General features: G+C 43.9%; 1 protein-coding gene across 1 annotated transcript in view; it reads right to left on the bottom strand.

The window, feature by feature from the left end:
- LOC309592951 (uncharacterized protein) overlaps nucleotides 1–22,864 on the bottom strand; it is a gene marked incomplete at its 5' end in the record, with an annotated part of 94,743 nt that extends 71,879 nt beyond the window's left edge. Inside the window, one exon of the mRNA XM_082316971.1 lies at nucleotides 22,810–22,864. Coding sequence (XP_082173097.1) covers nucleotides 22,810–22,864 — 55 coding nt within the window. The remainder of the gene's footprint in view (nucleotides 1–22,809) is intronic.
- Nucleotides 22,865–23,147: the final 283 nt, after the last annotated feature.

The raw sequence follows: 23,147 nt of genomic DNA, 5'->3' as shown, positions 1-23,147 counted from the left end.
TCCTAGCACTCTGTGAACTAGCCTCAGCAGCCTTGCAGTGAACACATACAGGATCCCACTTCTACTGACGAGGTTATGGAACTGTTTTTTAAATGCTTCGAGGTTAATCTTCGTCTCAAATACCACTAACAGACAGAGATCCTAGTGCCAAGTCAGTATATTATGATATATATATACTGCAAATGGTATCTATTGAGATATAATATCCACACAAATAGAATTCCTCTTGTAGAAGCACAGATACTATAAAAATCCAAACATATCTGTGGGGAAAACAAATAACAGAAAACTCATATTCATCAGAAAACAACTTCACTGTAAGTAAATTGCAGCTCGCACCTTGCAATTCATTGCAACAACTGGGACTGGCTCTTTGTACTACAAAAGAGAGTTTTGCTGTCTCTGAGATCGTACGATGGGTTAAGCATACAGACAGAGCAAGTAAGAAAAACAACGTGCATGATCTGGAATAGAGATTACTGAATGGAGGGGTGTGTATAGGACTGAGAACCGACATCCCTCTGAAAGCTTTGGGAGGCTTAGTGCACAAGCTTGAAACCGCTGCGTTAAAAATATGGATCAGAAACTTTTTAGCAGGCTGAACACCTTCATTCATCCCTGATCTCACTTCTACCCATACACAAGAAAGAGACAAAGCTTTATGCCAGGTGGGATGCACCTTGGCTGAAGTTCTGGCCATACTTTTCCCCAGCGGTATTACTTCGCACACGCATCTTCAGGTTTTGCTTATCAAGTACAGCAGCTGGGAACATTATATCTTTATAATCAGAATATCCAGTTTCTGTATCAAAGGACGCAGAATACACACGCCCACACCGTTCTGCAATTTTAAAAGCCCATCTACTGCAAACTTGTGCAATCTGCACCAGAGATTAAAAAGAAAGAAAGAGAGAGAGAGAGGGGTTTGTTTAAAAAAAAAACTTACCAAAAATAACTGAAGTTCTCTAAAGTTGCCCTGAAGTTGAAATAGCCCAGAACACCAGTGCAGAGCCTGCCTTAAACTCTCTCTCACTCCCCCCTCTCTCTCCAGCAATTGGAAGGAGGGCTGTGCAGAAATTCAGCAAACAATTTCCCTTCTATGTCGACCGGGGCGTTCCTCTACGGGCAGAAAGGGGATGGCTAAGCCAGGGTGAGGCTTGTTGCTATCCCCAAGCCAAAGAGCGCTGTTGCAGATTACACAGCCTGCGAAATCCAATCCCTTTCTCTACCAAGGCAACAGCTGTACGGCTTCAGCTGAGGCGGGAGCAGCAGAGAGACCCTGGGCTTGTTGCTGGTCAGGATTTCCATGCCGGGGGACGCAGAGGAACAGGGGTAGATGGGTTTCCGTAAGCTCCGTGTCTTCTCCCCGCTTACTGCCTACAGCTACAGGCACGAGCATACACAGGGTGGAGATACGGGGCAATTTCCTCGGGACTGAAAGTATATGGGATGTGGGCGCCCATGCAAAACAAACATCTCTTTTCCTGAAATTCATTCCCAGCCTTGCTTCAGGACATAAGTGAGTAATTAACATTATATGTATTAGTAAATTCTCATGCAAGCGTGCACACACACAGGATACAGTCTGTCACAGCAGCGTGGTTCAAACGGGTTTCAAGGCTGTTATAGTGTGCTCTTTAAGTTTATTTTTCTTTGTCATTTTTAGTCAGCTGTTTAATTCTTTCCAAAAAAAACCTGAATGCTGAGATGACAAACTTTACACCAAATGAAGCGTTATCATGGCTCACAGCGTGGGAGTGCTGGTGTGCTTACTGCTGCCTTTGCAGCGTGTCCTGATACTAAGACATGAAGAAAGTCACTTAGCACCAGCAGAAATGGATTTATTAAAATTCCCAGCCCCTTCTCTCACCTGTTTCTATTTCTCCACCCCCTGCAAAGGAAAGAAACTTGTAATACAGCTGATTCCTTTCTCTCTGAGGAATTCCACTGATCCTCTGATTCTTCCTCCCTGAAGCTTTAAAAAATCACAGCATCAGATTTCAGGCCAGGCTTCCTTGTTTCACAGAAGTATTTGGCTGCTTGTTTGCATTCTGTCAAATAGGTGTGAGGTGAGAGAGGGTGCAAAATGCAAACAACGCATAAGCAGCCCTGGGAGTGTCCTGTGTGATTAGATACTATATATATAAACAGATATAATTAATATAAATATTATGTGAAGCACTATGCAGTTCATACACAACCTCTATCTCCTTGTGAGTCCACGTGGCATCCACACCAAGAAAGAAAAAATATGTTGGCTGTAGCATTGCAGGGAGGTATGGCAGCAAAGGAGGGAGATGAGGTGATGGGACTGCATCAGCACAGGGGATGTGAGACTCTTCAAGGCAGCACGTTTCAAGCGAGATCTGCCGCAGCTGCCTCAAGGATGGAGGTGACCAGAAGAAATAAAGGCCTCCTGAGGTGTCGTCAGCAGCAGAAAGTAAACTGTGATGGCTGGGAAAGGGAGCAAGACCTCTCTAATAGCTAGTTTTTGGCCTTCTCTGCTGCCATCCCTATTTCTATGCTCAGTCCTTGGGACTATACTGAGGTCCAGCCTTTCTGAACCATCTTTCAACATCATCCTGACAAACAACATATATTTTTAGAAACAGACATGCAAAACAAGAAGCCCAACCTGACACCGTGGGTTGATGCAGAGACAGCTCATTTGGATGCAGAAATCTGGCTCCTACCTCCAGAGCCAGCGGTGCAAGCAGCAGCACTTCAGCAGGGCACAGTCCCTGCTGTAACAGCAGCTGTGTGCTCGATCCCCATTCAATGCTTTATTTCAACTGTCTTTGCTGAATACATTGATGGGCGTTGTTTCGATCTTTTAAGAATTTTTAAAGCCCACATGAGACAAAACCCTGGCTAAATTGGGAGAAGCCAACTGTTTTTCCATAAACCTGGACGAAATGACTATATTCTTTTTCAAGGTATTGGGAAATCTTCATTCATTGTCACTGGCTTTTTTCCAGTTTCATCTCGGAACTGAATGCGTAAGCCCTAACATCTGAGCAGTGACCTGCTGCTGTAACTCCAGTGAAAGCAACTCCTGTGTTGGAGATTTATCCCCGCTTAGCTTCCAGCCTAAAATCTTCCCTCTTGCCAGCCAATATGGTGGAGTTCTGTGACTATCAAATTATTGTAACATTATTTGACTGACATGAATGCATAATACTCACTTGGTTTATTTTTAAATATTTATCAAATCAACTGCTTGTCTACTGAGCTATTAAAAAAATGCTACCAAGCTCATAATTTCCAATTCTGCAAATGATTCCAGCACAACAGAGATGACTTATTCAGTGGACATACTCCAAAAAGCCCTTGGTTACACTTCTTGATAGACGTCTAAATATTAAAAGAGACTCTTTGAATTATACTGAGGCAATATTGAAAGTTCCTCTCTGCTCTGTTGCCTTGCCAGGGAGTACGATTGTATTTCACATCTTTCTATTCCACCTCTAACCCCATTTCCCAGCTCCTTATATTACAACTTTGTTTTCTTTTTTCAGTTCACAGGTAAGGCTGAGAACAGACAATTGAATGACACCAGCTTTTTTTTATTAGTGTTATTCACACCCTGACCTGTGTGTGAATGGACTAATGTCAGGCCTGCACATAAGGGTGTGCCGCTTTACTAGTAATTGACAAATGAGATGAAAAAAATGGGAATTTTCTTGTGTTTTCTTTGGTCCAAAGAGAAAGAGACAAAATGTTCACTGAGATTATAGTAAAGCATGCTCTGAAACAGAAATTCCTGTAGTTTATTGTGGAGGATGCAAGGGTGATTGTTTCTATTCTTTTTCCTTTTTATCAATTATGAATCTTTAGACATTTGGGGGAAAAATATGAGGCCACAAACTTCCACATGTAGTCAAGAGTGGGTAGCAGAGACAACCAGCTACTGAAAGCGAACTTGTCAGCACAATTCAGAAAGGAGTTAAAAAATTGAGGACCTCCAGCTTAAAGAGAAATGGGCTGCCAAGAGAAGGAACCGCAGAAGAAAGAAAAAGGCAGGGAAAGCCAAGATCAGTGTGAACAGAAGATGTAGAGGAGTACATGGAACTGAATGTCAGACTAGCAACCGAGAGGAATGAATAGAAGGCTGTGGAGGGATCTGGCCACCAACTCTCAGATCAGGCCCAGAGGAAGATAAATATAACATTAATCACCAATTTACAGACATCTCCTATGCTTTGTCTCCCATGACTCCACATATTGTTAAGACACAGAAATGTATATTTACAATATTTTAGTTTGAACTAAAAAGGTATGTCAGCCAGCCACACAAACTTCCTCTGAATTTCTTCTCTTTTGCAATACATAAGCCATTAATTTGATTGATTTGCTTCAACATTTTTTTGCATAAAACTCTTCCAGCTGCAGGTAGGCATATAACCTCATAAATAGAGAGAGCGCCAGGTATGGAAATGAGGTTTCATCACTGCCTCTTTTAAGAAGCCTTGGTGTTGGACTCAAAGACCTCGTTCTGAAGTTAGTCAATTCAGATTAATTCATCCCCCCAAAAAAGTGAATGGGTGTCATTCACATATCTTGTAACCTAACTGGAATCTGTCCTCCAAATAGATTAGTCTTATGTTCTTTATAACCTTTTCATCTGAGAATTTACTCAAAAGAGGCTCCAGTGTCTACTTGCTCTTGGTAGGTTCTAGCAACACTACCTGCATGCTGCACTGACAGCAAGCTGCAAGTGCTAGTATTTCATGTAGTAATAGGTTTCTCCCTTGTGAAGATAAACAAATGTCAACTCCACAGTATCCAAGGATGGAGTAGAAAAAGCCAAACTCAAAGGAAAATAGCCCAAACAAACCCAGGGAAGAGTTTTGTGTTTTCAGAAAGTCAAATATTCTCTTCCAGGATTCCTAAATACATATTTTTTCACTTTAGTGGTTAATATTCTTGCTGATGGGAAAAAAAAAAAAAAAGGAAGCTAAAAATGCTGATCTGTAACCAGCATAAATAAAAAAACCCACCAACCACAGAGAAAGCATTATTTAGAAATGAAACAAAATGAGACATTTCCAAGATCAATCCTTTCACTAACAGGAGGAGAAGAAAAAGGAAACTAATTCACTCTGGACAGTTTCTTTTACTTTGCCCTGGGGCATACGCTCCATCTCCCTTTGTCCCCCAAATGCATTTCCACTGGCCCTGACAGTGCTGGCATTGACCTTCTGCAGCCAAAAGAGCCCGAACAGAATGAACCAGAAAAAAGGAGCCAGCCAGACCAAGGGGCACTGCAGCCACGGCCACAGACCTGGGGAAAAACTGTTATAATTAGCAAGGCCCATACAGGAATTGCAGAAAACCATGGTCCTCATGGAGCTGCTGCCTTCCTGCCCCGTCAGCTGTGTATTAGCTCATTCAGAGCAGAGTGGAGCAGAGCCACCACCTGCAGAACTCCTCACACACCCTGGCCTGATGGGTCACCTCACCAGCAACATCCTCCTCCTCTGCTGGTGGAGATCCGTCTCCGGACTGTGTGCTGTGGAGGGCTTTAATTAAAAGTTAATATTTACTCCATGTTCCCCCTGACCATCTCATTCCCTTCTCTCTGTTGTTTTTAGCTCCCCGCTCAACTGGAGTTCAGAGTTGGCTGACCCTGGACCTTTATTATTTTAGTATTTCACAACCTATGATATCGGACAGAAGGCAGAACCAGGCTCCTCCCTGAAAAGTGAATATTAGTGACAAATAGCCAACAGCATGAGAACAAAACCATCATTTCAAGATGGAAATATAGGTGCTAATTACCCATGATTAACCTGACTGTGCTAGGTGGTAATGCTCAAGTCTCTGAAAAATTAATGATTTGAACCATATTATTTCTCTTTCTGCAATGTCATTATGCTGCCTTAAGCCATTTTTTTGCACAGTTTTGGTACTTCTAGTTATCACCAAGTCCATCATTTTTCATCAGTTTGGAAATCCAGGGAAAAAAACCCTAAAGCTGGCCAAACTGTGAATACAACATTCACACGCTCTGTATTTTCGAGTGACTGTCTACTGAGTCGGATATTTCTGAAGAGAACAATATTTTTAAGAATCTTTGTGGGATATTTGTTATATTTGATCAAGACACTTTTTTTCTATCAATCAAGTTGAAACTTAAAGGATGTTGTCACTGATGTTTCTAGGTCTCATAAAAAGCAGACACGGCTAAAAGGCAAGTATAAACATTTAATGTAGTCGCTCAGATGCCATTGGAAAAAGCAAGTTTTCAGTTGTTATAACAAAACACATTTCGGTTGCTTCACTATGATTTTTTTTGGCTCTTTTCCTTTTTACCAGTCACTGTATGGAGGGGTATAAACACTTGTTTTTTGTGGGGGCTTGTATGGTCAGGGCTTATTACAAAGTCTATTTCCAGCTGTGGAAATGATTCTCAGTGAACCCTCCCTTGTTTTGTGTTTGTTTTTCTTTTTTTTTTTTTTTTTTTCCTTCCCAAAGCCTTAAAAACAGTTCTTAAACAAAAATCTTAAAATAAAAAAGTACTGGCAGATGATCTCACTATGTGCCCTGGGGTTTCCATGGCATTTAGTGAACCACCAGTGATTAGTACATTTATTGAAGTGGAGCAGACAGATAGAGTAATTGGGAACTGCACTGAAATAATCCCTTTCCTCTGGCTCCAGGGTGCCAGTGAAACCTGCCCTCGGTGGTGGAAGGGGTGTAAATATTCACATGGGGACCTGGCTGTACCCATTCAGTCTCGCTCAGGAAAGCGCTGTTTGCTGGCAATGGCTCTGAGCATGGGGGTACGTTTCTTATAGTTACTTCTTTTTGAGACTGTTTTAACGTAGACCCTTACATGCGTTTTTAATCCCACCTGTTATTGGATTACCTGCAGCTGATATTGTGCCCTGCTCTGTGGGCACGAGCTGGCAGATGCTGCCGTCAAACACAAGCAAGAAGCCCAGGTGAATGGGAAAAACAGGAGGAACGTCTTCAAACTGGGAACAACCAAGCACTAGCTCCTGCCTTGCTAATAAAATAAACTGTCTACCTCCAGATCATGAATGTTCACCCTGTTTTGCCCCTCCATGGCAGGCATGCAGGGAATCCAGGGATTAAATGAGGGTATTGCAGGCGCACAGGGGTTTGCTGTGTGCCCGTGGCTGGCACACACCACCGTGGAAAAACAGGGTCAGTGCTGCTGCTGTGCCCGTGACTCGGTGTGCATCTTCGGGGCGTGTGGGCTGGGACAGAGAGAGGACTCAGCAGATGACAATGGGGCTCACTGTTTGCTGTTGGAGGTCGGCAACACAGCAGGGTTTATTTCTTAATGAAGTGAGTCACTTGATCAGTATCAAATATCTATTAAGCCAAGTGACAGGGTGGATCCAAATGTTAGAGGACCTTGTTTTAAATATACCATTCACCGCTTTGGATTGGCTTGTGCTGTGTAAACAACATCCGTGAGAGATGGAAATATATTTGGATAATTCCATTTGGGGCTGTGAGGTATCTTGCTTCCTTACAGAGCTGAGACTGATTTTCCAATGACACGAAATTCACCTCAAAGCCCTACATCCCATTACACATAAGCCTTCCCTTGGAAAGGGAAAAGCCAGAAGTACAGGGTAAATAAAATCAGGTAATCTGCACAGTTATCTGACTTGGGCACTTCAGCTTACTTGGCTGAACTGGCTCACTGGTGCCCCAGAAAGGAAACCTGTGGGAAATGGCAGCCAAGAGGGAGTAAGAAAAAGACTGCTCCTTCCACAACGCATTTGTGGTGCAATGTTGGCTTCATCCTGTGCAGTTCTCAACATCCTCAAAGTTGCAATGAAATCTTTGGGCATTAAGGGTCTTGGCATGTGCACCTTAGCATCTTGGTGCTTTGTAGATTCAGGCCTTTTCATCCCCTGTTTCTGGCACTGAAATCAGCTGGAGTTTTGCCTTCCACTTTAATGGGAGTAAGGTTGAGCCCTTTAATGCTTCCTTGCTGACTCTCTCCCTCTGAACAGGAGAGGGAACAACAGGAACTGACATCAATCAGAGTGAGAAATACTTCGTGTTGCCTTTCAGCGGGCTGGTGCCAGAGTAAAATATTACTAATGGCTAGCACTGAAGCTGCCCAGCTCCTCAACAGACATCCAGAAACTTAATCTAAACTGTATTTGATGCTGCTGGCAGAGAAAGTCATCTTGATCAGCATGAATAGGATTTCTTCAGGTTCTAATGAAGTCCTCAATAGCAAGGCAGCATTTGTGCATGAAGTGGAGAGAAGGAAGGAGCCCTGGTACCGGTGACACACTGAAAAAAACTTTCCCCCACCACTGCACTAATGTCTTTGAGTTCAGCTGCCAACCACTTGGTTGAACGAACGAACCCAATGTGTAATAATTAATTCCTCCTAATTTGATAATGATGCTAATGATAAACAAAGTTGCTGTTCAGTCTTGCACAGCACACGGTGCTATGCTGGTTCTGGCTGCATTTGCCCATAGATAGGAATCAATGAAATGAGAGCAAATAACTCACATTTTTTTAAGAGGATACATTATATATATTGTGGAGTTTTGACAGCAGAAGTGCTCTCAGTTTCTGACGCAAACTCTGTGAACGCAGGCTGAGAAGAGTGCAGAGCCCGAAATGGCCAGGGGGCTGGGAGCAGAGCAGAGCACTCTCCCTGGGAGCACAGCAGACTGAACACTGTCAGCAGTGAGTCCTACTCTTCCATAATCTGTCATCTCACACGAGTGCCTGTGTTTTCAGTCTTTCTTTGCTTGTAAAGAAAAATATTTTAGTTTTCCTTTTCCTAAAAAAGGGTGTTTTGGAAATATTTGGGGAGTAAGAGGAGAACTGAATTTTAAAGATTTTTCCACAATGTTCATTAAAGTATTTGGAAAGCTAAATCAAGAAGTACTGATAGTTTAGCTTTTTCTTCATTTTTTTTTTCAAATAAGACGTTATCTAAAATGAGTATTCCTATGGATAAATGGGTAAGACAGAAGTTATTGGGGAATTTTTCAAATGTATTTTTTAGCCGCTAAGTTCTTGCTCAAGGAACTAAAATGGATGCCTGTAGTGCTCCTTATGGCATTGCTTATGCGATCCTTCCTGCTCCCATGGTCCTGAGCTCCCTCCAAGCCCCACTGGCAGTTGCAGGATCCTGCATGGACCAGGTTCCTGCCCAGGCAGACCCATGTGCTGCATCCCAGCCTTTGTTTCTGAGTAATTGAAGTGACTCAGGCAACAAACGCATGTGACAGCTCACAAGCAGCTCTGTGAAGGCTTCCCATTTCACACTGAATAGACACATGATTCATCACCTTCTTCTGCTGACTGGATCCTATGTATGGAGTGATTCAGTTAAGCAGCACTGACCCTACAGATTTCCAAACTCCAAATCCTGGTTTCAGGAAACTATTCCTTTTCCAAATATTCAACAAATAGATGACAGAGGAAAATGCGTGATGAGGAAATAGAAGAACTGCAATTAGCATCTGTCACATGCTTAAGTCTGATCTGTTAGTCCTTAATGAAGGTCTTTGGATGCCTGAAGAGAAGAATGTGATCCTTAAAGCAGTATCCATGAAAGATGAGGATGCTGAATGTGCCAGTATCCTGCACAGGTCACGCAGAGCCATGGGCAAGCAGCGTGGGCTTGGTCCTCGGGGCTGCCTCTGCCTCTGCACAAGGACCCACTGGAGTCATCACAGCTTTGTGCAATAGGAGCAGGCTCAGCCCCTAATGCAACAGCATAAAGCTCGATTACACAGCCTTATTTAGTTGGATTCGAAGAAAGTTTACCCAGGCATTTATTTACAGCAATAGAAGGGCTCAGCGTGTCTTATGATAAAATTCTGCCTGGAGCCCTGAAGCCTATTTCCATCTGTAATTGTTAACACAGCTGATTATTGTCCCTGGGTTAAAGGAATCACCCGTTATTCTGGGCTCCACTTCATGACTCAGCTCCTGAGAGCTATTTTGAGTGGCGGAGGGGAGAAGCTGCCAGGCTGGCATCCCCTTCTGTTTTCTTTGTGGAAATAGGATGTGGCTTCGCACGACAAGCGTTTTATCTGCGGAACAAAGAAAGTGCGTTCGTGCTCTGTGAACTGTCCGAAGGGATTACACGGACTGAAGCCATAATCGTATGCTCCAATATTGTTGATGTATTATAAATGGTCCATTATTCATCCACATGAGGAAAGCCAGAGGAATGGAAAATTCAAATGTGAAACTAGTGAGCACAAAAAACGAGCAAGTGATTCATGCTGTGTGGAAAATAGGCCTCACTGGGTGTAGGTCTGTAGTTCGGTAGAATTAAGAACAACTACAGGGGCTAATAATTTAGCTCATTAACAACAATATTTGTCTTTCTCTCAGTCCTGAAAAATGCATGAGTAAAAATGGTACATGCCATGTGTCAAATGGGTGAGACTTCATTCACTAGATCTGTTTCCCCAGGTGCCTTTCAGCTCTCTCTGATGGCAGAGGGAGGTGCAATTATGTTCTGCCCCTGTGAACATGGGGATAAGATGGCAGAGCAGATTTTGCCTAGCATGTAAAAACAACAACATAACAACAACAATTAACCAGATTTGATCTGTCTGTCTTGTGTTCCATCCTCCTCTCATCTTCAGTTATGCTGGGTTCAGAGGGTTTCTCATTCACTCTTTTCTGAGCCCTTCTCATCAGAGGGGTTCAGTAAGAACCATGAATATCACCACCTTGCCTCTTGCTGAGCTGCAGATGAGAGCTGGAGGGACTGAGCACCTCGCATCGGGTGCTCAGTGTTTCCAGCACAACCCCCTCAGAGACAGCCTTCTGCTTGCCTTGCTTTCAGCATTTTCAGCTCCAAGACTAATTCTGGAAACACATCCACAGTGCTGTGGCCTAGGACTATTATTTCCCTGCTTTAGACTATTTCTATAGTCCATTTTGCCAAGGAATCACAGCAGAAAGGCTGCAGATTGTCTTTCCTGAATATCCTCTCACTCCTTGCTGAAAAGACTCTCTCATCCCTCTGCTGAACAGTGAAATTTCAACAGGGAAAAGCAAATGAAACACGGTTTATATCCAGATATAAAATTATCACTCAAAGAGAAATGGATTCTTGTTCTCTGGGGAAAATAATGAATTTCCTCTCCTGGATTTTCCTCTCCTGGATTTTGAATTTTATTCCTACCTTAAGGATCCTTCAGTGAGAAATGAAGGACCCACTAACCATCTCCATTTCCAAACTGATCACGCACCACAGAAAACCAGAAGCCCTTGGAGGTAACGGGAAGGCCCTAAGCAACAACCTGAAATGTTAAAACTGGCAAAGGAATGAAGGAGTGAAACATCCCAAATACACAATTAGTCAGTTTTATTACCATATCATGTGTGGTCTCTGTGAAAACCTAGCAACATCTCACAAACCCTGAGACCATCAAAAAGTTGTTGTACATGCACACTCCATAACAAAGTTATTAGAAACCCATGAGGCAGTTTCTAATGTGAGTCATGCTATCCAGGAAGACATGAGAGAGGGCAGTCAATTCACTTTTAAACAGGAGTGTGAGCCTAGTGCAAAATCAGCAAATCCAGACGACCATGGATATTGCAGACAAGTTTGAACAATGTTTTATTTACAGCCTCTCAAATGCCTAAATCTCAACCAAGCTGCAAATCTAACTCCCTGCACTGGTTTGGAGGAAGGAGGGAGGGTGCAGTTGCCAGCAAAGGCTTTGAAGATTTATTTGCACTCTGTAGCACCCACCTAACTTTCCAGTAAACTTGGACAGAGGAGGACCAAGGGTTGTGAGAGAGAGGAGCAATGGCATGGATGAACTGGTACTAGATAGCTGCATGGAAGAGAAGACTTAGTCAGACCTTAAAAAACAGCTTGGAAAAGAGATTAGTTTCAGGTACAGCATTAATCTTTCATTTTCTTAGTTTATACTTTTTTTTAATCTGGGGGAGCTTTTGACTTTTAAGAAGGGAACAAGTTATAACAGAGCAGCAGTGCAGAACAGCCCCTGGGGGGCCTACAAACCAGAACAGGTTTGGGAATCAGCAGCACAAGGCCCACAATCATCATCCAGTGATCTGCTAAAAGGAAAAAGTAATCCTGCCAGAAGTTACCTAGAGCCTTACCAGCAAGACAGCCCATGAATTTTGAGAAACAGTCACTTTATGAAGACCAGACTGATCAGGCAACAGACGGAGCAAGAGAACAGTGCCAGAGCCAGGCTGATGAGACCATTGGCTATGGGCTCCTGATAAAGCCAACATGAGACAGACAGGAGCGTGAAGCAGCCCCTCCTTCCCAACCACTGCAAGACTTTCTTAGCTACTTAGTTCAGTGGCCCTGTTTTTTCCCCCTTAAAACTTCTTGCTTCGGGGCAGAACATGTCCTGCAGGGAACACCAATCTCCTGGGGCAGGACAGGTTGGCAGCAGGTCAGCCCCTGCTTGGGACAATCCTGCAGATTGCAGAGCTGGAGAGAGGAGACGGTGGACAAAAACTATGTCAGGCATTAGCTGCTGGAGTGATGAGGCTCAGGTACAGGTTGGACCTAGTCAAGGCTTGGCCAAGGAGAGCACATCTTCACCTGAACTGAATGAGGAACATGGTGGAAACCTCCTGAGCCCTTGGAGACAGATGCCAGCAGTGCAGAAGAAGCTGGAATTTATTGTGTGGAGCAAGGAGGAAGGGAGACTTGGAGAGATGGGTCTGGTGGGAAACAGTCCTCTCAGGTGTGTAGCTAGGATTTGCCCCCTATGCATTTTCTACCCATCACAACTGCATTTCACAGATCCACACAAGTTAATAGGGAAGAGCCTAGAGGAAGACTTTGAGCATGTGTTATATAGTAGACGTAGAAATTGGATGGTAAGATTTCTTTAGCTGAGGTGTCTCCAGTGATGGCCAAACAACACAATTCCAATTTTAGACTGAGCACTCACAGCAAAAATTAAGAAAGATTAATGTACAGAGGAGCCACAGCTGGAGATTTCAAAACTATTGTTATTTCCCTGGAAAGCTTGGAAATCTCTGGCTGCTCATAGAAGCTGCTCAGCAAATAATTTTCAATCATGAAAAATTTAAGCTTTTAGGTGGCACTTTGCCAGCAGAAAGAAAGGCAGTGCACATCAAAAATATTGTTGTTAATTTTGACTGCACCTGTTGACCCTGACTCAGTGGCAGATGGAACATATTAAACATTTCATAATGCATAAATACTGCGCCACTCCACACAGGATGGACTCAGGACTTCCCATAGCATGATACACCGAAAGACCATCCTTTCTCCTATACCTACTGACCCCACATATCTAACAAGGCAACTAAAAGCTGATTTCAACCCCCCTGCTCCTTTCTGGGGGTCCCACAGCATTTGTATCCTTTTGTCTTTAATTTCAATCAATCAATCAGCACCATTCTCTATTTAATTTGAGAATAGGGATATCCCCCAGGTTTAGGCACATCCATGAATCTGCTCATCTCATCAGTGATCACAAGCAATGAAGGACAAGAACAGTTGGCAGAAATAAGGTTGTAGTTACAGGCTTTTGCACTAAGTCACACCTTTCCCCTAACCTCTAGGCTGAGAAATCTGTGCATGCTCTAAGTCTGGAGGGGTGTCAGACAACGTTTACTGAGAGGTAGCGTGGGTAGATGCCTGGTTTAGGACTCCTCCATGGTCCTTTGAAGTATCCATACAAGATAGAGCAGCAAGAATTACTAGAAAATTGACACCCTCAAGCAAAACAGAATTTTATTCTGAAAAAACTGCTTAAATCCAATCTGCTGCTGTGCAATGTATATGCCAGAGGAACAAAATATGGTGTAAAATAAGATCTCAGCAAGCTGAGATCCAGCTTACATATTTGGCCTGTTTAATCCAAGGATGAAAATAATTACACGAAGTCAGTCTAAGCAATCCCAGAAGGATTTGAACATATAAAATACAGTCATTGCAAGAAGCGGAAGGAAGGGAGAGCTACACCAGTTTCAGTTCCCCTTGGCTTTCTTAGACTTGTGTGTGAATTTGGCCCAGAAAACTGTCTGGCATTAGGGATGGTGATCATTCATCCTTTTTATTTGCACAAGAATGTGGGAAGGGCTTAGAAAAAGCTCCTCTTCTCCCATGTGGGGGCCTGGGTGGGTGCCAGTTAAGTTCAATGATTCATAACCATTTCAAGAAGCTCCTTGCCACTCTCTATTTTGCAGGCATTTGTAAAGAATGCAAACGTACATGCCACAGCAGCACGTAGGTTGCCCTGTCAGGATGAGGGTGCCCACTTTCCTCTGTTTGTCATTACAGCAATACCAGGAGAAGGGAAATAAAACCAGTTTATCACCTTAGCACACATCCAGGAAGATTTTCAAACCCCAGCATCTGGGGAAAAGAGAGAGAAGACCTAACACACAGGCAGAAGCTCTTGATGTGATATGTGCACAGAGAAGCAAGAAACTGCATCTTCTTGAGGGCACCAGGTACCTCTCCTCCTGCACATCTGCAGGAGTGACTGCAAGGCAGCAGGCAAGGCAAGGCAATGCAGATGTGCTGCAAGAAGTGAGCTCCTACCTGGAAGCCGTGGGCAGGTCTTGGTCTCAGTCTCCTGGCTGACAGCTGTCCCTGCCGTGATGAATGAGGTGCTTTTGGTCGTTCATGGTCCCAGGGTGGGGCAGATGGGACGGCTTGCGCTCCAAACCCCGCCTTGCATCATGTGAGCCCTTCACAGCTAGGTCTTCCCAAAGCCAACTCCCTTCACCCATGTTTCTGTAAGGCTTCATGAGCTTCTCCGTGTGTTGAGCGGCAAATTGCAGCCAGTCTGCCTTGCCTTTGAATGCTCGCCAGGACTTTGTTTGTTTTCTCTTCTGTTTCAAATGTTCTTTGTGTCTTGCTGGCTCAGTTAATTAGCTACAATACTCAGCTTCTCCAGTTTTTAAGTGCTGCCCAAATAATAACTGATCAGATGTAGAGAGACTTTAAAGCCTAGGCTGTAGCTATGCTGAAAAATGAAGGTGCCACTCTTCCTATCCCAGCATGAGTGTGGCAGATTCGTCTATCTGATGCACATAACAACACTAGAGAAGACATGGTGGCTTGGGGTTTATGACCATAGTAGGGTTCATGCCTTGGTTTCTGCAGTGCCCTGCAGCCCAGACTACCACATCTCTGCTCCTAGTCCTGGCACTGTTCACTGAATTAAGGTAATACTAAGGTAATTAGAAACACTTGCCGTTGCAGGAGGGGTGGCTGGGACATAAAGAGAGGATGACACTGAACATCTCCAAGGGGTCCTTGGCAGCCAGGAAGGGTGGGCAGACAGAGAAAGAGGCACCTTGGGAATGGGAGGAACCCCTCTGAGACTGCTCAGGAGGAGAGCTGAAGAGAAAAACAGAAAGGCTGTGCATAGCCAAGAAGATCAGGAAGAAAAATGGCCTCAGATACTTGGAGCAGTTCTACCAGATGGACCCTCAAACTGTGTTTTAGAGGTTTGTCTGAGCTGGACTATTCTCACAACCCCATGAGGTTGCTTATCTTTACCTATCAGAAGGCAGTCTGTCCGTCCAGGGGTTAAAACTGCAGTTTTCAGCCATGTGACAGGCTGTTGTAATCCATCCCTATTACATAACCCAGCAAATATTTTGCTAAAGTTCAGTTAAATTGCAGGATTGATGGCCATGAGGAGCAGATTCTCCTTTATGATTTTTTCCCCCTTTGGAAATCAGGATAGTGACATGCAAATGGCAGCTTTTCCTCTGCTTGCCTAATTCAGTGGCCAAGCAAAGGCACTGTGCTCCCCCTCATACCAGTCATGTTCTGCTTATCGAGGAAAAGGTTAACATTTCTCCTTTCCCTACTCACTCCTGCTGTGGGACAGGACAGAGATCAGAGTGTAAGAGACAAGCATGGCACAAGTCAAGCAAAGAAATGGAAACAGTGTAGGGAGGAGGTAATTCAATCCTTAGATTGAATTAGGTGGAGCCCAACTATTCTTTGCTAAGGTCACTCTGGATTAAGAGAGGACACAAAGGGGGAGGAAGGGAGACAAGAAAAGCCTTGTTATTTAGCTTCTCCCTGAGACTGTTTATAGGTTGCTTGACAGATAATTTCATGATCATTCATGGCAAAGCTTTCCTACGATGTTTTCTTCTTCCTTCCTTTAATGCTACTGCTGCCTTTCTGGTGATGCAGGATCTGTGTGGCTCTCGAAGTCTCATATTTTCTCCTGCTCCTCCTCATCTGTGTAGGAACTGGAGCCCAACCCTGATTCACTCTTCTCATCAGGTTGTTGGCACTTCTCTGTAATACAGAGAACAGCTGTCAAAGACTTGGAAACTCTGTTGGGCCAGATCACCACTTGCTCTATCCTTCACAACAGCCTGAGATCCAGCTCCTTCACACCTTGCTGCCGAGACTCACCTTTTTCATCTTTTCCCATACTTTCTGTTTTAATCCTTTCTGTTTTCCTAATCATTGTTTTAACCCCCATTTACTAAAGCTTTTTGTGGTCCAACTACCTCTTCCAGTTACACTAGTGTGAATCTAGAGTAAATCTGCTGGTGTAATTGGGATTATAAGATATGAGACGACTATATGTTCCATCAGCTAGAGCCAAAACCAATGTCACCATCATCAGCATCTTTCTCACTGTTGTTCCAAATATCAAAGAGAGACTATAGTCTGGGAATGGTGATACTGATCATCAGACTTGGAGTTAAGTTGCATAATTTGCCTACTTCGACCTTCTCCAGATGCTTTACAGCCATTAATTAAATATAGGAGCCCAATAAAGATGAGGGTATTCATTTTCAGGGTGAGGCACTAAGAAGGCAGCAATGTTCTCAAAGGCACATATCAAGGGTCCAACCTGGCTTTGTGGTGAAATCCCCCACTGATTTTATTAGCTCACAGTCAGCGATAGGAGAGATAGAAGAGTCCCCACCTCTTGTCCCTGTCCTACCAGAACATTGATCCCACTGGGAAAATGGGTGCCACAGAAGTGCTGGGTCTTTTCCATGGCACAGCTGTATCGAATCTGGGATCAGTGAAAGAATCCTTTCTTGTTCTTATGTTGTTATGTTAAATAGTGTTATATGTTAAACAATTCCATCCTTTACAGAATGGAAACACAAATATGAATGTCTGGGACAAACCACCCCATGTAGCATTGGCTTCACTGGGAACTATCACATTTCCTCTTCCAGCCCAAGGCAGCAGGGCTCCCAGTCTCCCAGGAGTCTGGCGTGGATTTACCCCTTTCGTGCTACTGCTGAGTCCAAAGGGATTTACTGATGTTGATCATCAGTCCAAGCTGAGTACTGCTTTGGTACTGCCAGACCTTGAAAACAAAAGCGTGGGGAACCTGATCTGTTCTGTATTCATCCTCATTCACAGCACCTCTCCTGAACAACACGTGATGCCACGCTAGCTTAAAGCATTCTGCTTCATGCTGTGCGCCATGAACTTTAAAAAAAATAGAGAGTGAGTCTGGAAAACTTCCAAGACTATGGAGTGCATCTGCTTTCTGTGCCCTAAGAAAAGGGTGAAGGTGATAGGGCTGTTTCCCCTTCTTTTCTTGGTGCATAGATGTGCATCATGCTCTCACACTGGGCTAATCCGCTGGTCCATCCCAGCTGTGTGTTTCATTAGAAAAAGTTTGTGTTGAGGTGAGTTGGAAAGCCCTGTGGCAGTGAAGGACATATGAAGCAGTTTTGTTTCTTTCCTCTTATGCATTCTATGAATGCAGGATTAAATGCAGGTAAAAGTGTGCATGCTGTAATTTACAATTAATGTACCAGCATAAATTTACTAATATTTCTCCCACAGTGATTTTACTAGATTTTACACATTTTTTCCAGCCTGTTCTGACAGAGGAACTCACACTGATAGAAATCTAATGGTGCAATTGTACTAAAGAAAACCCTGCAAGCCCAGCCAGTAGTAATTACTCTAACCTCAGTCCTGGCTTCTGTCTGCACGGTGAGGCTCTGTGCAGGCCCATGGGCTAGCAGGGTTAGCAGAGGAACAAACTAATGGAGAAACAGGTATGAAAGGTTACACTTGTGCAACCCTTGTGGCCTCAAAGATACTTCAACACAAAATGACAGTGTTACGCCAGTAAGTTTTGGTACATAGGTACTACTGTTTAGTAGTAGTATCTACTGCTAGTAAGCACACAGGGTTAAGGATGTTGTAGGCATTTTAAAACTCGTCTGTGTCTCGTAACTGAATAAAATTATGTAATTGTCTGTGTTGACACAGAGACAGGGATGTATCCTTGAGAGATGGCTATTCCTTTGGCGTTTGATAGATTGGTGGCCTTCATTTTAGAGGATGAACAGGCTCTAGCCAGCCAGAGTGGAGGAAGCTCCCTCATGCAGAAGACCAGCTCCACGTGCCTTTTCTTTGACAGCAACACTGGCCTTAGGAGCTCCTTGTTATCCCCTCTCCTGCACCTTCTCACTGCCATATCATGTCCAAAGGTGCACTCTAAGTCAGACCACGGTGAAAATAGCCCTCCTGCAACCTTACTGCCAACCAAAAACCCATGGGGATATCTCACGGCTAAACAATGCAGCCCTGAGCATCCCATGGATTCAGGTTACCCGTGGCATCTGTGCTGGCCAATGCTACGGGAAAGATGGGCTGGGGATGGGCTGGTGATCGGGATGAGGGTGCACAGCGCTGTGCTCCCAGGAAATGCAAGGTCCTTCTGCATGGGACACCAGCACTGAGTGACCATGTGTGCTGCAAGCTTGGATCCAGGCTTATTTTGCAGCCGCTCCCCTGTATGGACAAGCCCAGCCTAGCTGTTTGTTTGACTGCTTGTCTTGGCAGTGAGTCCCGGCATCGAACCGAAGGTGTCATTTATCTCCGGCAGTAGCAGCCCTCACCAGGGTGAGCAGCAATAGCAGCGGCCCCGGAGGCACTCGCTGGCGGGGGCTCTCTCTGGCCTTTGCTTTGCATTTCTCCACCTCTCGCCCAGTTACAAGGGCCCTGAAAAAGAGGTTGTTGCAGCCAGAGTGGCTTGGACAGAAACAGACGGTGCACGAACCACTGGGCAAATGCATCACAAGTCCAAATTGCTCAGGGAGGAGTGGTCTACCAAAGCTGACTTGAGATCTCTATTAATTCTTCCTCCTCCTTGAAGTTTTGAAACGCAGCAGTAAAGAAAAATCAACATTTTTCAGCTGGTTTTGGTTTGCTCCTAGGGCATGTCCATTCCTCTCATGAATCAGAAACTGTGGCAAACACAATGTGCTATGCCTCTAACGGGTACATACCATCCTAATTTCTTGCAGTTAGATGGAGAACAGCAACACACTTTATTGCACAGTGGATGGACAAAGAAAGCCTTGTTGCCTGTGAGACTCTGTCACACTGAGGTTTCTTTTCCACTTGGTGCTCGTATGTCACCAAAGGGCCCATGCGTACTCATTGGAAATAGAAGTGTGAAACTAATAACCAAAAATAAATACTCTGGAGGGAGGGAGATGACTCTGGAGGGGGGGAGAACAGAGAGAAGCCAGAGAGATGCAATTTACTGAGCCTGATTCACAGTCCTGGCGGGGAGCTCTCTGCCGGAGCCAGATGAATCAGACTCCCTTTCAGTCTGTGCTGGCACCACAGTTATTTTGGTGTCACCATGGGTAGAAGGAGCGTATATTTGGGAAGCATTACTGGACAGTGAGTTTGATACTCTGACGTGTCTGCTGAAACTGAAACGGCTTGTGTCATTTTGATGTTATACTCGCTGAAAGAAATAAAAGGAAGGAAAATGAAATATGCTGGCATGTCAGGTCAGAGCCTCTCCTGAGAGCTGGGGAGGGTGTTCCTCACCCGAGCTGGGAGTCTGGCTCCTACAGGTTTTGTTTATTTCTGTCTTGTAATGGGTCTGGAATAGACACTGTTGCAGCTTGGAGACAAACATCTTGAGAAAATATTTCTAAGAAAAAATGCAGCTCAGCTGGTATTTTGTTTTAGATCCTCCAAATTTGTGGGCCGTATTCAGCAGCTTGTAAGACACAATGGACACCCAGCCCTCGCCGTGCCTTTGGCAATGCAGATGAGAACAGAGGAGAAGGGATGTCACTGTGCTTTTAGCATTTTTTGGATGTCACAGCTTGCAATGGAGTCCTGCCCAGGGACCTTCACAGCTCTGCCTGATCTCAGGAACTCGCTTGTATGCTGTTCTCACACGGTGCAAAGATGAACCCAGCACCTGAGAAGCAGCAACACCACAGTTTGAGTGCAAAGTCCTAAAATACATTATGCTTTGACCCTGCGCTCCAATCCTGTGGCAATCAGGAGGCCACGCAAACTTGCTCAAGTGTCTTACTGAACTGGGTCTTTTAAAGACTGCCATTAATTTCTGGGGATTTAGATCACGCTCCAAACAAGGTGAAAAATAGGTTTAGAAAACATTTGTGCTAGAAAGACCTTTATATTTTGGGATCTGGCCGATTGCCACAGTTTGCTAATGCAGATGTTCTCTTCTCCTACTTTTTTGTTGTTCTGACTTAAAAATTATTCATGAAAAACATTGCCTCAGTCTTCATCAACAACTGCAAAATGCTCCCAGCATTCTCCAGATGTCAGATCTGAGTGCATGCTTGTGCTTGCCTGGCTAATAAAGAAAACTGGCAAATTTTTATTTATCTGTTTCTCACCTGTGTCATCATGACAGTCAGCTAAAGCAAGGGCAGATGAATATAGCCAGCAGAGACAGCAGCTTACGAAATGAGTCTATTTTTAACAAGCCTTCCCTCCATGCTGTGGAGGAAACAAGGGATTTAATATGCGCTTCTTGATGTGGGATTCATCGTGTGGTTTCCCCACCCTTGTTCAGATGAGCCTGCCTCATCACCATGCCGATATGCCTTCTCTTTTTCTCCTGGGCTTGGCAGGCTTTCTCAAACACATATCACATGCTCCAGGCAGCCAGCCAGCCTACCTGTCTGAGAAAAACAGACCTGCTTTTCCCTGCCACACCCTGACCTCTGAGGATGATAACCCGTTGTCAAGAAACATCAGCAATAACTGTTTGGAAAACAGACGCCTGTCAAGTTTCACATCCAACTGGCTTTCCCCACCACGTCCTTTCCCAGCACAGACCTTGCTGTCCGTGCCATGGCCCCACTCCTGCTCTGCACCCCCCGGGCCAGGCTCCGGGGTCCGGCTGGTGCTGTGGCATGGCGTGGTCCAGGAGATGCTCCCCCTAAGCATGACCCACTGCAGCATCCTTTCGCACCACCAGAAAACTGGTACCGGAGAGATAACAACCCATGTTCGTGACACGGGAGGATTTTGTTTCCTCAGCAAAAAAAATCCCAACAAAACCTTTTTGCTAATCAGTGGGGAAAGAGGGTGGTTATGAGGAGCGCTCTGTTAGTGTTATGTTGTTATTTGTTTCTATCAGGTTGCTCCTAGAAGTCACAACAACGTCTCTGATGTGGTAAATAGTAAAAGCCACAAAACTAGTTTGTTTGCTAAATAAGTAAATCTGTGCAGGCAGGCAAGCATTAAGAAAATGATACTACCGAAAAAGTCACATTTATAAAAGAAAATCTTTCCTCTAAAACTTATATCAACTATATTTTGAGTAAATCATATTCAATTACTGGGTGTAGTCCTAAAATATTTGCCATAACCTTATAGCAATTCAATTAATTAATCTAAACACCAGGTAATGAGCAGAGGGTTGGACTATATCTTTTCATTGGGTGGAGAGAAATGACTTATTCCTTGAGTCTTCTCCTTGATTTCAACAAGGCAACTTAAGAAACAAGATGCTACTTTTTATGACTGGGAGTCTGACAAGCAATTTCTGACTTTCCATTGTTGTGGAAAATCTAATCCTAAACTATTTACAAAAGAAAAGCAGAAATAATCAGGCATATTTAAAAAAAAAAAACAACTCTCCCTTTTTAGGTTATCAAAATGTTTACAGACTGTGTTTTGTAGGTTATAACTTCTTCTACCAGAATAAATAGTGAGGAAATTTATTGCAGAATGCAGATAAACATAGATTTTGTGTATTTTAGGGGAAAAAAAAGATACTGTAGAAATTTCAGATGCTTGGCATTTTTGTAGACACAACCTTAAGACTACTAATTGCTTATTTTAAAACAGGCTAATCTGTGCATAAACTAAAGAGCAGATTTGTAATTTATTGATACGCTTCTGCCAGCTAAGAACTCTTTGTCATTACTGTTTTGACTCATTCCTCCAATCATCACTGTTCTGTTTCAGCAATATTTTATATTAAAATGTGTATATTTTCCCCTTTAAAAAAGAGGTTAAATTGCTATTTTCCTTCTGCTCTGCGGTAGGGAAACACAGGAAAAAAAGCCCTTCTTCCAGAGTGCTGTATTGTTCAGCCAACAGATTGAATACAGAGCATAGGACACGTTGGATTTGCAAACATACACTACACAGCACAGATTTTAGCTATTGTAAATGCCAGGTAGATTGTATCATGCACTGTATCCTGCTAGTTGCTTCCTAATCGCTACGAGAAATGAAGGGCAAGCGTGTGAATTAAGGCATGCAACCCAAAACAGTTAATTTAGACACGACTGAATTTAATTTGTTTACAAAGTCAAAAGCTTCCTTAAGCTTAGCTTCAACATAATGCAGGCACCGAGGAAAGTTTAGAGGAGGTAAGGACAGGATTTTCTTAACTCTATTTTTCGTTATCTGATTCATGCAGCATCAGAGAAAGCCACACCCTAGAAGCTGCAGGGTTTGCCTCGGAGGTTGTTTCGCAGCTAGCAGAGCACAGAAAAGCAGAAGCAGAATACAGAAAAGTATAGAAAATGTAAGCCCACCACTGGCTGGAGATCCTGGCCAGTTAGGAAGAACTAGATGAAAGCAGTCACACATCTTGGTAGATTATGGTGGTACAGCAATAACAAGAGAGGAAAACTTTGTCTTTTCAGAGGATCCCAGTGCAGAATCAGTCCCAATCCAGAGGAGGAGACGGAGACTTTGTGATTCTGTGCTGTAGGAAAAGTGCAGCTAGACTGAAACTAAATGCTGACACAATCCTTAGCCTCTCGGTGAATATACATCCTTGGATGCCAACCAGATTATTCCGGGCTGCCCTGCATTGCATTATGCCTGACTGATCACTGCTTGCAGAGCTGGAGCTTCAGGTCATTGCAGA

Source organism: Platalea leucorodia, assembly GCF_965183815.1.
Source record: "Platalea leucorodia genome assembly, chromosome: 7".
Taxonomy (NCBI): domain Eukaryota; kingdom Metazoa; phylum Chordata; class Aves; order Pelecaniformes; family Threskiornithidae; genus Platalea; species Platalea leucorodia.
This window is presented reverse-complemented; position numbering and strand designations above follow the sequence as displayed.